The sequence below is a fragment of the Apiotrichum porosum genome (genome assembly GCF_003942205.1).
Source record: "Apiotrichum porosum strain DSM 27194 chromosome Unknown scaffold_21, whole genome shotgun sequence".
Taxonomy (NCBI): Eukaryota; Fungi; Basidiomycota; class Tremellomycetes; order Trichosporonales; family Trichosporonaceae; genus Apiotrichum; species Apiotrichum porosum.
In genome coordinates this window covers 23,031-38,083 of record NW_021167128.1, presented here as the reverse complement: position 1 = coordinate 38,083, position 15,053 = coordinate 23,031, and the positions used below count along the sequence as shown (strand labels likewise).

The 15,053-nt window shown below is 57.3% G+C and overlaps 6 protein-coding genes across 6 annotated transcripts; 4 read left to right on the top strand and 2 right to left on the bottom strand.

Moving 5' to 3' along the window:
- Positions 1–318: 318 nt before the first annotated feature.
- Positions 319–1,215, top strand: EHS24_005302 (uncharacterized protein; the record flags this gene model as incomplete). The annotated part of the gene is made up of 4 exons (XM_028620831.1): positions 319–375; positions 431–604; positions 651–768; positions 851–1,215. 4 exons carry the CDS (start codon positions 319–321, stop codon positions 1,213–1,215), a joined length of 714 nt encoding a protein of 237 aa, XP_028471873.1.
- Positions 1,216–1,560: 345 nt separating this feature from the next.
- On the bottom strand, positions 1,561–3,635 carry EHS24_005301 (uncharacterized protein; the record flags this gene model as incomplete). Its single annotated transcript, XM_028620830.1, has 6 exons — positions 1,561–1,957; positions 2,023–2,113; positions 2,152–3,003; positions 3,061–3,338; positions 3,381–3,390; positions 3,440–3,635. 6 exons carry the CDS (start codon positions 3,633–3,635, stop codon positions 1,561–1,563), a joined length of 1,824 nt encoding a protein of 607 aa, XP_028471872.1.
- Positions 3,636–4,454: 819 nt separating this feature from the next.
- EHS24_005300 (uncharacterized protein) lies at positions 4,455–5,306 on the top strand (the record flags this gene model as incomplete). Its single annotated transcript, XM_028620829.1, has 1 exon — positions 4,455–5,306. The coding sequence occupies one exon, from the start codon at positions 4,455–4,457 to the stop codon at positions 5,304–5,306; it is 852 nt and encodes a 283-aa protein (XP_028471871.1).
- A 995-nt stretch (positions 5,307–6,301) lies between these two features.
- On the top strand, positions 6,302–12,019 carry EHS24_005299 (uncharacterized protein; the record flags this gene model as incomplete). The annotated part of the gene is made up of 21 exons (XM_028620828.1): positions 6,302–6,343; positions 6,406–7,359; positions 7,401–7,455; positions 7,495–7,563; positions 7,606–7,788; positions 7,839–8,346; positions 8,404–8,749; positions 8,792–8,887; positions 8,926–8,981; positions 9,021–9,553; positions 9,591–9,906; positions 9,949–10,028; positions 10,068–10,283; positions 10,325–10,389; positions 10,428–10,552; positions 10,589–10,649; positions 10,694–11,058; positions 11,099–11,643; positions 11,686–11,865; positions 11,902–11,981; positions 12,017–12,019. 21 exons carry the CDS (start codon positions 6,302–6,304, stop codon positions 12,017–12,019), a joined length of 4,878 nt encoding a protein of 1,625 aa, XP_028471870.1.
- Positions 12,020–12,559: 540 nt separating this feature from the next.
- Positions 12,560–14,395, top strand: EHS24_005298 (uncharacterized protein; the record flags this gene model as incomplete). The annotated part of the gene is made up of 1 exon (XM_028620827.1): positions 12,560–14,395. The coding sequence occupies one exon, from the start codon at positions 12,560–12,562 to the stop codon at positions 14,393–14,395; it is 1,836 nt and encodes a 611-aa protein (XP_028471869.1).
- Positions 14,396–14,570: 175 nt separating this feature from the next.
- Positions 14,571–14,883, bottom strand: EHS24_005297 (uncharacterized protein; the record flags this gene model as incomplete). The annotated part of the gene is made up of 2 exons (XM_028620826.1): positions 14,571–14,802; positions 14,876–14,883. The coding sequence occupies 2 exons, from the start codon at positions 14,881–14,883 to the stop codon at positions 14,571–14,573; spliced, it is 240 nt and encodes a 79-aa protein (XP_028471868.1).
- Between the last annotated feature and the right edge of the window lie 170 nt (positions 14,884–15,053).

Sequence of the window (15,053 nt, the reverse complement as noted above, 5' to 3'; positions counted from 1 at the left end):
CTGGGTGGCGTGCCGGTCCCGATGCTCGGCTGGTCCCGGCGTGCAAGCCATACAAAGCGCCATGTCGCACACTGCGGGCACTTTTTCTCATGTCTCCCCGCGCAGCCAAAGTGGATCTGGGGATCTGAGAGCCGACAACCGGCGAGACGCGTGCAGCGTGTACCGAGCGCCGACACACGGCCCATAGCCTCGTCAAGAACCACCACCCGACGCCATTGAACTTGACGCTCAGACCCACCCCACAAACAGTTCTTTCCCACCCACTGATATCCACCACCTACCAGACGCATCTCCAACTAAACCCTCTGCCCCAACGACATGGCCTTCATCGTCGTCCCACCAGCTACTCACCACTCGCGCAAACCCTCTATCAGAGTGAGTCTTAGGCGAACGGCGGTCACGCGGTGCGAATCGCCACTGACGATCAAAGCAATCAGCTCGCCGGCGACGCGCAATAACAGCACCGCACGAGCTGCTGGGGCCTGCAACACTGCCAGCGGCATCACCAGTATCACTCTGGACACCGATCCAGCCTACAACCTCTGCAATCACCCCACAGACGGGGCTCGGAGGCTTCGTGCTGTGGATCATGACCCTTATTTTGGTGAGCACCTCGCAAAACCGAACCCAGGACCACCGCTGACGGTCAGGCAATGGTGATTGTGGTCGCACCGCATGCGATTGCTCTCATTCTCAGGTCATTGGCGCACCCAAAGGCCATCAAGGCTACTGTGAATGCGCTCACTAACAGCCAACCCTCATCACCTGGTAAGTGTCTGAAATGTAACGGGGGGTGAAGTCGATCCCGCCGTGTACAACCTGTGGCGATACCTTCGCTGACACTGCTCAGTATCACGACCAATCTCAGCAGTGCGGTCGTCCCGGAAACTGCGTCCTAGGAACTCATCCCCTACCGCGCCACTGAGTTTCCCTTCGCGTCCTCGTTCTCGCCGCACCTCAGACGCGTCTGAGACTGAGAATGACCACGCCCGCGAACGCATCGTCCCGTCTGGGCGACCAGGCGCCCGCGTTCGATTCCTCATTCAGCCACGGCCCATGCCAGCCCCAATCCTGTGCCACAGCATCTTTGGGTCGGACGAGGAGGAGCAACCCGTGATTCAATTCAAGCAATCGTCCCCCAGTCCCGCGGAACGGATGGTGGCGGTTGATGACGAGTTGGAAGACGACTTGACCCCCGACGTGTTTGTATGCTAGATGTTGTAGATTAGATGCCGGCGAGCAATGTACACGACGACTTGACTGGCTCAAGTGTGTTCTTGGATGTATGTCAACAACTCTTTGTCAAACTCTTGTCGGCGAAATTCGCGTGAGGACGGGTGAGGGCGGAAACGACGGTGAGTCACCTCCAGAGGTTTTCCCGCAACGCGTCGACCCACAGCGGAACACTGCTCTCACATTCATTCAACCTGGGGTACAAGTAGAGTCGCATGGTGGCATATTTATTGCGCTTTTAGCTGAATTACATGCACGGAGGAATAGAATGGACCTTGCATTATTACTTTTTTCTGATGAATTGTAGTACCCTTTGGTCTCATCCCACTACTTTGACTGGACCTTTTCGTTCTTGGCAGCCAGCACGGGCGGAGCACCACCGGCACCATCAGCCTCAGCCATCTTTTCATCATTGACAGCAATCTCCTCCTTGTCCTCCTTGTTCTGCCTGTCATCGAGCTCGACCCAGTTGAGCATGAGCGAAAAGACCACCAGCATGGCAGAAAGGCAGATACCAGCGGTACACAGGCTCCGCTGGACGCTGCGGTAGGCCATCTCAACAGCAGTACGCGTCTCGGTGCCGACAGGGTTGGCCTGCACAAACTTGAGGGGGTTGCCGTACACCTGCTTGGCGTAGGTGGTGGCGTTTGCGGTGCCAATAGCCTCGAGGTTGGCAGCCAGGCGAGCGGGGAGCGTGTTTGTCCAGATTGCGCCGGCGACAGTGCTACCAATGGCGGAGCCAGTCGTGAAGCTTGGCGTCAGTTTTGAGGTCAGATGGAGGTGACGTACGCAGTGAGGAAGAGGGCGGTGATGACTGCCATCTTCTCGTGTCCAACCGAAGCTTGCAGGCCGACTTGAACGGGGGTAAGACTGAAACCGCCTGGAATGTCAGAAAGGAACCGTTTTTGATAAACTCACCGGCAAAGCCGAGAACAACTTCGCCGCCAACAAGACCCGCAAAGTCGGCCGAGGTGTGGCCACCACGGTACTTGAAGAGAAGGCCATAGGCGACGACGTAGAGACAAGCGCCGAAAATGATGAAAGGCTTGAGGACGCGGAAGCGACGAACAGCAAAGCCGACCGAGACACCGACAATAACCTCGCAGAAAGACTCGACGTTGGCAGTACGCGTGGCAGCCTCGACGCTCTTGCCAAAGGACACAATGAGTGTGTAGTAGAGGTAGGTGCTCTGGACCGACTGGGAGACAGTGCTGAAGAGGGCGATACCAAACGAGGCGAGGATGTGGCGGTTCTTGAGCAGGGTCCAAGGCAAGAGGGGGAATCGCGAAAACTTGGCTTCCCAGATAATGAACGACGGGAAGGTGACGCAAAGGCCAACAAAGAGCGGGCTAAGGACTGGGGCCGTCTTCCACTTGCTCGAAGTGCCGCCTCCCAGGGTGAGGGGGATCAACACCAACGCCCAGCTGGCCGCGAGGAGGAACAGGCCCACGATATCGGCCTTCCAGAAAAAGTCGAGCCAGTAAGCCGGCGTGGAGACGATTGTGCGTGTCGAGGGAATATCCTTGAGCAAACCCTTCTTCTTGGAGCGGTACTCGGCACCGTAGAGCGCAAAGAAGAGTGGCAGGGCGACGCACGGCATGATAATGGTCCACATGGCAAAGCCCCAGCGCCAAGTCGAGACCTCGAGAATGCGGGAGGCAATGGTTCCCGAAACCCAAGTATTTATCAATTGAGGCAGCGTGGGGACGTAGGCAAAGATAAGACGCGAGCGCAGGGAGGTCGAGTCACCGATGAGGATCTGGAAAAGAACTGACATTAGCTTTAAAACTCGAGTGGCTTTAAAACCCGAGTGGATTTGATCCTTACCATGCTCGCCAGCAAAGCCCAGAATATACAGAATGTAGCCGCCAGTGTAGGTGTGGAAGTTGTGTGCAGTAGCCTGAACGATGGTTCCAATCACGTAGAATGTGACAATGGCCAGGAAGATGGACGAGCGACCAAACCAATCCGAGACCTTGGCGTAGACCGGGAGGGACGCGGCCGCCACACACGAACGAACCACACCGAGCATGGCCGTGTTGGCGGCGGAGTCCCACTCTGCGATGGCGGTGGCCTGGAACGACTTGCGTCCGTTTCCATCGAGACTGTGTGGTTAGTGTGGCGATCGCTGCGGTGGTGGCACCCACTTGCGTGAATCTGAATTGTCAGCAAAAAGCAACACATAATGCTTATTTCCGCCACTCACAAGCAACTAGGAAGATGGCCACAAAGAGAGCGACCTTGTCGTAGATGGTAAACGAGGCGGCGATCGCCTCCATGCGGCGAACACCAAACGACTTTTCCTGATCGACTGGCACCTCGGTGACTGCCGAGTTGTCATCAGACTCGATGTCGGGCACGCCACGCCTGAAGCGCGGGGGCAGCATTTCCTGCCAAACCATGGTGAGAAACTTTGTCGAGCGAGCGGGGGTGGTGGTGGGTTCTGCGGTGCTACTCAAGCAAACTGGAGCCATATATGCAGAAGAAGCACTACGCGCGCAGTTGATGCCAAGACTTGGTCCGGGAACTATCGGGTGGGTTTCTGTGACTGGAAGCCCTGCATAGCACGAGGTGAGGTGGTAGTCGTACCTTCAGAAGGAGCAAGCAGCTAGAGCGATTCAGGTTTGCTAGCGCTCAGACACACATGACCTGTGCGGTTTTTGAGTGAAGCGCGCAGCAGAACGGCGGTGAAACGCCGATGCCAAGACTTTTAGTGACGGATACGACATGTTCGCCACGGCCGAAAGTTATTATCAGATTAGGGGAATTAGGGGTTTGCGTTGCGCTTGTCGCCGCCAACCTGCAGTCGAGAACGCACAAAGAAAGGATACTGCGAGTGCAGAACATTCCCAAAGACTCTCGGCAAAAGAGGCAAGATCCGAGACCCGTCCCCCCCGAGTCCTACAGAGAAACAAAAAAGGAGAGCCTCGTGTCGTGCTCCAAAAGGTTGCTCGGCCGACTGGCGCGCAGCGCAAAACAAACCAATGTGCGAGTCGTTTCGGCCGACCTGTGTACTGCACTTGCCGTCGCAGCTATTGTATGTACCAGGGCCTCACACTGCTAACAAGAAATGGGAGCAACGTGTAAACGCCGGGCGCAGTACGCACTAGGCACGTTGCGGCGTCTACGGGATTGCATCAGATGGGCGGCGTTCCTGTTGCCCATCTTTCATGAGTCGGCGGAATGATGCCAAAGTTCGTGTTCACACTTTCGTCCAACAAATGACTGCAATCAAACCCAGTACCTCCCCACGGACGGGGCCACCGCCACCTCAACAGGCTGAGGTGATTGAGGACCCGCTGGCAACAACCTTTGAACTGGGATCTCAACAAGACGATGGAGTCGTCTGGCGGATCCTCGTCGGGCTCCCAAACGTGCCTGCCCCCGTTGAAGGTTACTCCGCATTCATCTCCACCGATGGTAACGCAACCTTTCCTGTTCTCTGGCACCAGCGCGAGCAACTTGCACCCGAGGCGCCGGTCGCGCTGATCGGCATCGGATACCCATGCTCGACACGGTTCGACCAGGCCCGCAGGTGGTACGATTTGACATCCCCTCACATGGTTCAGCCAGCTGCAGAGCCTTCGCGCGGTCCCGGCGACCACCGAACCGGCGGACGAGAAGCACTTCTGGACATGGTCCAGACGCTGCTCCTTCCTGCCCTCAAGCAACGCATACCGCTCAACATGTCCAACCTGACGCTGTACGGCCACTCGCTCGGAGGTCTCTTCACAGTCCACGCCATGTTGACACGGCCGCGCTTGTTCACTCGATACGTTGCCGCCGACCCTTCAACGTGGTGGAACAGCGGCGAGATTGTGCGGGAGGCTCGTGTGTTTCTGGGTGGAGTCGCAGCTGCCGGTGGACGGGTCACGCCGCGGACCTCGCTGTGGATCTGCCAGTCTGGAGCTTGGAACGGTGCCAAGGCAAACCGTCCTGCTCCACACGATCTCGTGTCGTCGCTGGGCGGGGTCGAGGGTCTCCATGTCACCCTGACGGAGTATCCTGATGAGACACATGGGTCGCTCATTGAACCCTCTCTCGCCCAGACATTGCTCCTGCATGTTACGTAGGCCACAGCAGTGTAAAACTCCGGCGACGATGCAGAGACCGTTCAGGAGCACACGCTCCAAGCGACCACCGGCCCGTTTTTACTCTGGCGAGTGCTAATATCTTTACTGGACGTACGTGGCTTGCGCCGAGCGCACCGACAGTCGATCCCACAAGCCGTCGGCACCCAGTTTACCGGAATGGTGACCCTGGGAGTGTCTTCCTGGTATGTATGGCTGCCGTCAGCTGAGGTATGTGGACGACGACGGAGGAGTGACGATAACACCTCTGTGTGTGTGGACATGGCTGGTATCCAGTTGCCCACAAGGCCACAGGGTTGAGCATAGAGAAGCCTCGAGCGTAGGGGGTTACAATGCCGGAACCTGGGGGCGAGGCGGGAGTGAGCTCAGCCACCCGCCACAGCCAAGGGCGGATTGGGGTGTGTGTGCTTGGCGGAGGTTTGAGTGATCGCTGGGTGACCTTCAATGTCCAGCGCGAGAGCACGACCACAGCCCACAGCAGCCGCTGCTGGCAGGCGGGTGAGACCGTGCCAATAATGACTTGTCTAAGGCGTGCAGCCAACGCAGCTGACGTTCTGTCTTACTGCTACCAAGAGCAGACAAGACTGCGATCGAGAACTGCACCCTGTACACGATGTTCTTGTTATCAGTCCCGCGGATGCTGTTGTTCTGTCCCTCTCAGACATTGTCACTGACACAACCCGACCATCGTGTCCATCCACAAGAGTCTGAAAAGCTGGGCCGGGAGTACGCCCGTGGAATGCGTATTGTTGTCTGTCTCTTGGCCCAGCCCTCGCCGTCAATTGCAATCTGAATTGTCCCGCAGGCTGCATTGGCTGGGTGGCGTCAGGCGGAAGTGCAGACAGGGAGAGAGAGGATATTCCATCCCCTTGGGCCGATGAAGTCTGCGGGCCGCTGTGTCTTGTCGTCTCTGTCCTTCACATCACATTGTCGACAACAGCAGTGCGCGACGACGACGACAGCAAGCCCCACCCCCCATGCACGGAGAAGCAGCTTGTTTGCCAAAGGAGTACCTAGAAGTGCGTCCTCACAAGCATCATCGAGAGAGCGAGAGAGAGACCCAGCTCACCGTTCGCACCAGGCGTACCCCTTCCCCGCATTCGTCCTCGCTATCCCGTCCTCGCTCGAAGCCAACCCCAAGTCGCCGCTCTTGAGTCCACTTGCCAACCTCGATGGTGTTCCAGAACCTGTGTGGACCAATGCGCGCTGGGCGAGGGCTGCTGGTCATCGCTCCCTTCTTGAATGCTTGACACCGGACGCGGCAAGGCAACTAGTGTTATGGATCGACGACCAGGTCATGCAAGGAAGCAGTACCGATGACACCGACGACACCGATGCGGCCATGTACATCGATGCCGACGAGCCAAAGGAGTGCAGCCGCGTCATTACTCTTGGATTTTCGTTTCCCCGCCGCACACTGCAGTACAATCTTGTGTGCACCGTCCTTCCTCAATCGACCATGGTGGTCATCGCGGCCGTCTCAAGGGGCAGACGCCTCCGACCGAGCTCGCGCAGCCCACGGAAAGCAGGCCGCACTGGGACTCTTCGCACGCCGCCGCGGTCGCCTGTCAAGACTCTCACCAAGTTGGAAGGAACCGGCTCTCCCGTGACACCAACCGCTGCTGTCCCCATCCCACCACCTCTGCGACCTTTGATTCCCGTCATCCCTCAACATGGGGAATATGGGGCCAGCCCGACAGTCCGACACCCTCTCAGCACTGGCAATGTAACCGCTCTCACAGAGCATCCCGCCTACATTCCTTGCGGAAGCTATGTTCCAGGTGATCCGATCTTTATCAACAGCGAGGGCGTGGTCAAGGCTACGGCGTCCGCGGCGCGAGTCGTCCTTCTGAGCGGTGACGCGGTTGCCTATCTTCTGCAGCATCACGACTGGGCGTCTACACCATTGGGAGCATATGCCGACTGGCCGATCAGCTTACGCTCCATTGTCTCCATGATGTCTGTCTTTCCTATGGGAACTGCCGTCTGGTGGGGCCCGGAACTGACGTTCCTCTACAACCAAACGTATGCCAACGTGAGTACCTTGCCATACGCTTGCGCTGAACGTTTGTATAGAGCTTGAGAAACCACCCAGACCTTTATGGTGCAAGCCACCAAAAGTCACTGGATCGTAGGTTCACTTGAAATGCAGGTGTGGGCTGACAATCAGACCTGCGGAGCTCCATCGGACGTCTGACAGATGCATTACTGGCGGGCTCGTCAATTTACAAGGACGATGGTGGGTCACACAAGGGCTGAATACCTCAATTGACACATTCAGAGTATTATCAAAAGTACGATACCAATGGCAACAGGATCGAGGGCTACCGTTCTTTGCTATGGGCCCCAATCCGGAACGAAGCTGGAGAGTACGGCGGTATCTGGCACGCCGCTCGCGAGACTACCCAAAAAGTGATTGCAGATCGTCGCCTGCTCCTTCTCCGCGAGCTTGGTGAAAGAGTTTGTGAGTTTGAAGAGATTCGACACATCACGTAGGACGCTGACCCGCGACAGCTTCCTGCCGCACACTGCAAGAGTTTGAGAAAGGAGTGCTCGAGACACTACACATGCACCCAAAGGACGTGCCATTTGCCCTGCTCTACTATGCGGACGAGAATGATAAGCGCGACAGCGTGCGCATGCGGTTCGCCGGCGCGATTGGGGTCCCAGACAACCACGAGACTACTCCCGAAGTCATCTGGTTAAACGATGTTCATCCTCCTCGCGAATTTGATCCTAGGGACAGCCCGACTGCAAGCACAGCGAGTACGTTTGGTGGTGCGACAACTCCAGATCCTGGCTGGGGCTTTGCCGAAGTTCTGTCCTCCCGCCAGACCGCTGTTGTCAACTGCTCCGAGCTCGTGGCGGACTACACCCCACGAGCGTGGGACATGCTGCCTACCCAAGCGTTTGTGATTCCTGTGGTGCTCAACTCGGACGAGGGAGTGCCGGGTGCTGTCCTGGTTGTTGGTATTAGCCCACAACTTGAGCTCGAAGCGTCATACGAGATGTTCACAGAGGAGTAAGTGCATGCTCCGGCGATCTATTTAAATGAGGCACTCTATGCTGACGCTTCCAGCCTCCGGTTCCAGTTGGCGTCATACCTTTCCTCTGTGAGGTCTTACAATGTCGACCAACGAAGACTTGGGGACCTCACCACACTCGACCGAGCCAAATCTCTCCTCTTCTCCAACGTCAGCCACGAGCTGATTGCTCCGATCACCCTTATTGCAGGCCCCCTAGACGACGTCGTGGCAGACATGACGGACGGTGTCAAGCGTGAATCCCTCGTCATGGCGCGCCGCAATGTGTCGCGACTCTCACGACTCGTCAATATGCTACTGGATATCAGCAACCTGGAATCTGGACGTCTCAAAGGGTCATTTACTCACACTAATCTGGGCGTTTTGACCCGTGACGTTGCTGTGAGTCTATGTTCCGACGATCGTCCAGAGCTAACATCTCAGAGCCTGTTCGTCAAGACAGCGGCAAAGGCCAAGATCGACTTCAGTATCGACTGTGATGTTAAAGAGCGCAACGTCTATGTCGACCGCGAGCGATGGGTGAGTTGTGCAGTGACCGAGTGTTGCTGAACAAGTAGGAGAAGATTCTGTTCACCCTCATCGGCAATGCGCTCAAATACACCGGCGAGGAAGGGTGAGTAGCAGCCCCGCCCATGACCACTGTTGACGCCAGTTCTGTCTCTGTTATCCTCAACTATACGCACAAGTATGCCACCATGACGGTGACGGACACTGGCGTTGGAATTCCGAGCGCCAACCTCAAACACCTCAACCTGGGACCTCATGACGCCAGCGACGACGATGGATCTACCTCCGCAATCTCGCTCACCTTTGCCAAGAAGCTTGTCCACCTCCACCACGGCGACTTTGAGGTTGAGAGCGCTACTGCGTGGGAGAGCATCGCCGGGGACCACGGCACAACCTTCCGCGTTCGTATCCCGATGGGCACAAACCATCTCCCTCCCGAAAACATTGGTGATTCAGACGCTACCCGTGCCGTACCAGACTCCCGGACAATGGCCGTTGACTTTGGTCGGGAGATGATCGATGAAGTCGGCCTATGGCACATGGACAGAATCAGCGACGACACCACCAGTGCGCCAACGAGTGTATCATCGCACGAGACGTTCGGCTCCAAGTTGTCACGAGGCATCGACCCTACCACCCTCTACTTTGCGCCAGAGGATGTCATCATGGTTGTCGACGGTGAGTGCCACAAGAGTGTGTGTCACTGATTCTCCAGACCTGCCCGACACTAGGCGGTATATGCGTTCTATTTTTGAGCCATTCTGCAAGGTCGTTGAAGCACGCGATGGCCAAGAGGCTCTGGACAAGTTTGAGACCCACGCCCCAGACCTCATCGTCGCAGACGTGATGCTTGCTGGTCTGAGTGGACCAGAACTGCTGCGCATGTTGCGCAGTGGCTCGAGGGAACAACAGATGGTGCCGGTCATCCTCTTGACGGCGTCCAACGAGCGATCCAGCGACGTTATTCAAGCCGACGACGTCCTGTGCAAGCCGTTTAACGCTCGCGAGTTGGTCGCCCGTGTCCACATGCAGTAAGCCCACTTTTGAAGCGAGCTGCACGCTCACCACTTCAGTCTCCAATTGGGCAAGAAGCGGCGTACCCTCGAGACGCTGTTCGACGAACGCACCATGGAACTGCGTTTGCTGAGCGATCGTGAGTGTGGCGACCGCATGGCGATCTACTGACCGATAGACTCGCCGGCTGGCATTGTACGCATGGATCCTCAGGGTGTGCCGATATACTGCAACGTGGCCTGGCGGTCCATGTGCGGAGTGACTGGGTTTGCCGCTTGGGAGCACGAGTTGACTCCCGAGTGTCTCGCGGAGGCGGCTCCCGCGTGGCACAAGTATGTCGCCTCGGGCGAAAGGTTCTTCCATATGGAGACCCATTGGAAGAACGGTACCTGGAGTGAGTCCAGGACCTGTGTGATACAAGCTGACCGAGTATAGTTTCAACAAAACTGGCTCGATTGGACGATCAACCTGGCGCCGCTGGCGGATTCATTGGGTCGGCGGTATGTTGCTCGCGGTGAAACGTGTGCTTACAATCCAGATTGATGTTACCGAACGCAAGCGCAACGAGCAGCTGCAGGCTGAGCAAATTGCAGAGGCCGAGAAGCGGCGTGCGGAGGCGGAAGAGGCAAGGCAGCAGCAAGAGCTCTTGATCGACATTACATCGTGAGTTGTCAGTCAAAGTTGCGCTGACTCTTTCAGTCACGAGATTCGCAACCCTATCAGCAGTTTGATGCAGATGAGTCCAGCAACGACGACCGTGGTAACAGAATGCTGACCGTTTTGCACTGCTCGTCCTTGGTTAAGAACAACCTCCACGTCTTGCAGGAGACCCTTCAGAACGCCGTGCGCAACGATGCGTGTTTCAAACCGACCAAACAGCTGCTCCTCACCATGGCCGAGGACATTGAGGCCTTGGACAGCATCTACCAGTGCGGTCTTGCACAAGAGCGTATCAGTAATGACGTGCTATCTCTCGGCAAAATGCAGCTCGACCTGTTGGACATGTTCAACATTGGAACGGATATTCGGATGGTGGCCCAAAAAGTGGTTTCCATCTTCCAGAACGAGGCCCGCATGAACCGCATCTTCCTCAACCTTACGATCTCGCCTTTGTTCGACACCCTCGGCCTCACCACCCTTATGACTGACCCGGCAAGGTTTACCCAGATGTGCGTATGGCCCGTTATCTGCATGGAGCTGACAGTTTAGCCTGACCAACCTGATCTCAAATGCTATCCGCTTCACCGCCACTAGCCAAGAACGCCGCATTGAAGTGACAGTGGATGTTGGACTCGACGCACCCCAAGGCCAGTCATGTGTCAAGCCTACCACCGAGTCGCGTGTCCATCTCACGGACGAGACACCGGTCTACGTCTTTGTGTCAGTTTCAGACACTGGGCCAGGCCTCACTGAGGCTGAGCTGGAGAACCTCTTCCAGCGCTTCATGCAAGCCTCGCCAATGACACATACCGTCTTTGGCGGCTCGGGACTGGGCTTGTTCGTCTGTCGCAAGCTCACAGAACGTATGGGCGGACGTATCGAGGTGGTGAGCGAGTACGGCAAGGGATCTCAGTTCCGCTTTTTCATTGCGACACGGCCTACTGCGAGCGTGGCAGCAGTGCCAAGGGAGGTCCCTCACCCACTCCCCACCCCAGGCGGAAGCAGCAAACAACATATCCTGGTCGTTGAAGACAATATTATCAACCGGACTGTGCTTCTCCGCCAACTCAAGCATGTCGGTATGGCCGTGGACTGTGAGTTGAGCCACCGCACACACCCAAGTTGACCCTTTTCAGCGGCCATCAATGGGCTTGAAGCGGTAAACAAGGTTCGAGCTGCCATGGGCCCCGACGGCAAGCCATATGACTGTATCCTGATGGACTTGGAAATGCCCATCATGGACGGATACACAGCTGCGCGAACTCTGCGCTTGGCCGAGGACAGTGGTCTCCCCCAATCTCTTATAATTGCACTGAGTACGTCATCCAGGGTGGTGTTCGACCGCTGACCAGGAGCCGGAAACGCCAGGCAGGCGCAGATCGAAGAAGGAATGGCCGACTTTGATGCTGCGGTGATCAAGCCATATCGTCTCGTGAGTTGTTTGGGGGACCATGGCACGCTGACAAGTGAGGACGACTTGTTGCGGAGGATGGAGCAGTTGATCAATCGTGGCGACAGTCCGCCTCGCCGAGGCGACAATTCACAGTGCGAAGCCTGAGCATATAGTCGGATACAAATATCATGTATAGTAACCACATGTACAGATTCATCTCTTGGGACACTGTGTGCAGGTGTTAGATGCCGAGGCCACTGAACGTAGCAGTGACGAATATCTGGTTATTTCACCTGATCGCCTGCCCGCTTTGGAAATGCCGATCCAGCGACCCTCGGCCGCGGCTTGAGATCTTGCAGCATGGGCACCGAAGGGTTGCCGTCACGGACTGGTGCCAGAACTAGCCAGGAGTGGCATGGTCACAGAGATTAACCGGCAACGGGCTGCCCACCGGAACGACCGTGTTGTGTGGTTGTGGGTGTAGTTTGGTTCTCCCGGATCGGCATCATCCTTTGCCCGAGATTCTAATGTTATCCGCCAACCATAAAGATGCATCGACTGAAGAACAGTCCCCCAGCAGTGTTCCCCCATTCCCCTCCTGGCCCACACACGCAAACATGGTTGCCAACCTCCCACACTACTACCATCCGCGCACGTACGCCCCGTCCCAGGTGGAGTCAACCCCGACGGGCTCCAGCCTACCGGTCGTGGTTGTTGGCGCTGGTCCGGCCGGCCTCGCCACTGCGCTCTCGGCTGCGAAGCGTGGTGTAAAGGTCACTGTGATCGACCAGGGAACGTCCGCCTCGTACGGCTCGCGTGCTACCTGCTACTCTCGTCACACGATGGAGATTGCTCAACGTCTCGGCTACGGCGACCAACTCGAGAGTCGCGCACTTGCTTGGACGGGCGGCCGCAGCTTCTACCATGACCGTGAGATCCTCGAGTTCAAGATGCCCCACAGCTCCCACTCTGCCCTTCCGCCCATGGTCAACATTGGCCAGTGCGAGTACGAAGAGATGCAGATCACTGCCGCCGAAAAGGACAGCAACATTACTATTCTCTGGGGCGTCACCCTGACCGGTTTGGAGAGCGACGCCGATGGCGTCACCCTCACTGTCGACAGTGCTGGTGGCGAGCGCAAGCTTAGTGCGGACCGTGTAGTCGCCTCGGATGGCGGTCAAAGCAAGGTCCGCAAGCTCACAGGCTTGCATCTGCAGGGCACAGCCTACGAGGGCCGCTACATCATTGCCGATATCCACTGGATCAGCAAGCTCCCAACGCAGAGGATGGTGTGGTTTGACCCCCCAAGCAACCCGGGCTCGACGGTGATCATGCACAAGCAGCCTGACAACATTTGGCGAATCGACTACCAGCTTCTCCCCGGAGAGGACGTGGCCGCTCAGACGACCGAAGAGGCCATCATGGCACGCATCACCAAGCACCTGGCCTGGCTCGAGAACAACGGGACAATCACAGCCCAGCCGTGGACGCTCCAGTGGCATAGCTTTTACAAGGCAATGGCCCTCGCTCTTCCGAGCTTTGTGCACGGCCGCATCGTCTTTGCAGGTGACGCCGCGCACCTTGTCCCCATCTTTGGCGTGCGAGGACTCAACTCGGCCATGGAGGACGGCGACGTGCTTGGCTGGATGATCGCGGCAGTCGCGCACGGCGACGCCGACGAATCGCTTCTCAAGGTCTACTCGCAGGAACGTCGTGACGCCTGGGAGCAGAACATTGCCAGCGCTGGCAAGTCGACACTCATCATGACGCCCGGTAGCGATGGCTACCGCACCACGCGCGACGCGCTTTTGCGTGTCGCCGAGGTCATGCCCGAGTTCCGCCACCTCATCGACCCGCGCCAGTCGAGCGCAACCCACGCGCTTCGTTCGTCTCTTTCTATTCCAGGACCTGGGGACACACCCGAGCTGAAAGCTGGAGAGCCCCTAGAGGACCGTCGTCTTGTGATCGACGGCGTCGAGACCAGCCTCAACAAGGCGCGTGGCTACGGCTTTGGCGTGTTTGCCATTGCACCCGTGGACCACGCCGAGGTCGACAGTGTCGTGTCGCGTATTCAGACGGCCCTCCCACACGAGCAGATCAAGGCGGTCGTTCTCGAACAAGGTAGCGACGGCGGTTGCGCCGCAGCTTGGAACGCCAAGGCTGGCGAGGTTGTCATTGTTCGCCCCGACGGCTTGGTCCTTTCCCGTGGTCTCCCTTCGCAGCTCGGGGCCTTTGACGTTCGTCTCAGGGGCCTCAAGCTCGGCGTCAACGAGGCTACGGACCCAGTGCTCTCGACTCCCGAGCAACTGTCGCGCGAGAGCGTCTGGCTCCAGCTTTCAAAGGCGCTCGATTCGACAGACGACAAGGCGGCCCTGATGACCAGGCTCGCGTTGGTGCTTGGTGCCGAGGCTGGTTCCAAACGCGTCGAGGAGGTTCTGAGGCAGGTGGCCTGAGGGTAATCTGTACTACAAGCCGTTGTACCTTGGGTTATGAGCATGAAGCATTTTGCACATGGACGCATCGCTGGCAGCCTTGATCGCAACCCAGACTAGTAACAACACGTTACATCATGGCAAGGTTTTATCAAGCTGGACAACTTTTGTTTTGGCAGTGTTCGACGCATCACGTTCACTTCTGCTGGAGCACACGCTTGGTGGATGCGGGGAACTTGACAAGCTTGTCGGCGGGGCGGATTGGCCTCTTCGCAAGGTCGCCTCCACAGTTAGGGCAAGTCTTGTTCAAATGCGTGTTGACGCAGTCGGTGCACCATGTGCACTCGAATGTGCAAATGTAGGCGTCGTGGGACTCGGGAGGGAGGTCGCGGTCACACCATTCGCAGTTGGGACGGAGCTCGAGCATGCTACCTTGAAACAGAGGAAAAGGTGAAGGTGAGAGATGGATACGATGCACCTGTAGGCTGCAGGCTTGTGCACAACAGCATGCGAGAGATCGAGAGAGTGGGCGGAACTGTTCAGCCATTCAGCCGAGAGGAATGAAGACGGATAAACACATGACGTCATGACAAAAACGTAGACGGCCTCTGGATGTTGCGCTCGACGACCGGAAACGACGGCGGGTTGTGGGTCGACGGCCTTGCGTTCGTCCACCGCA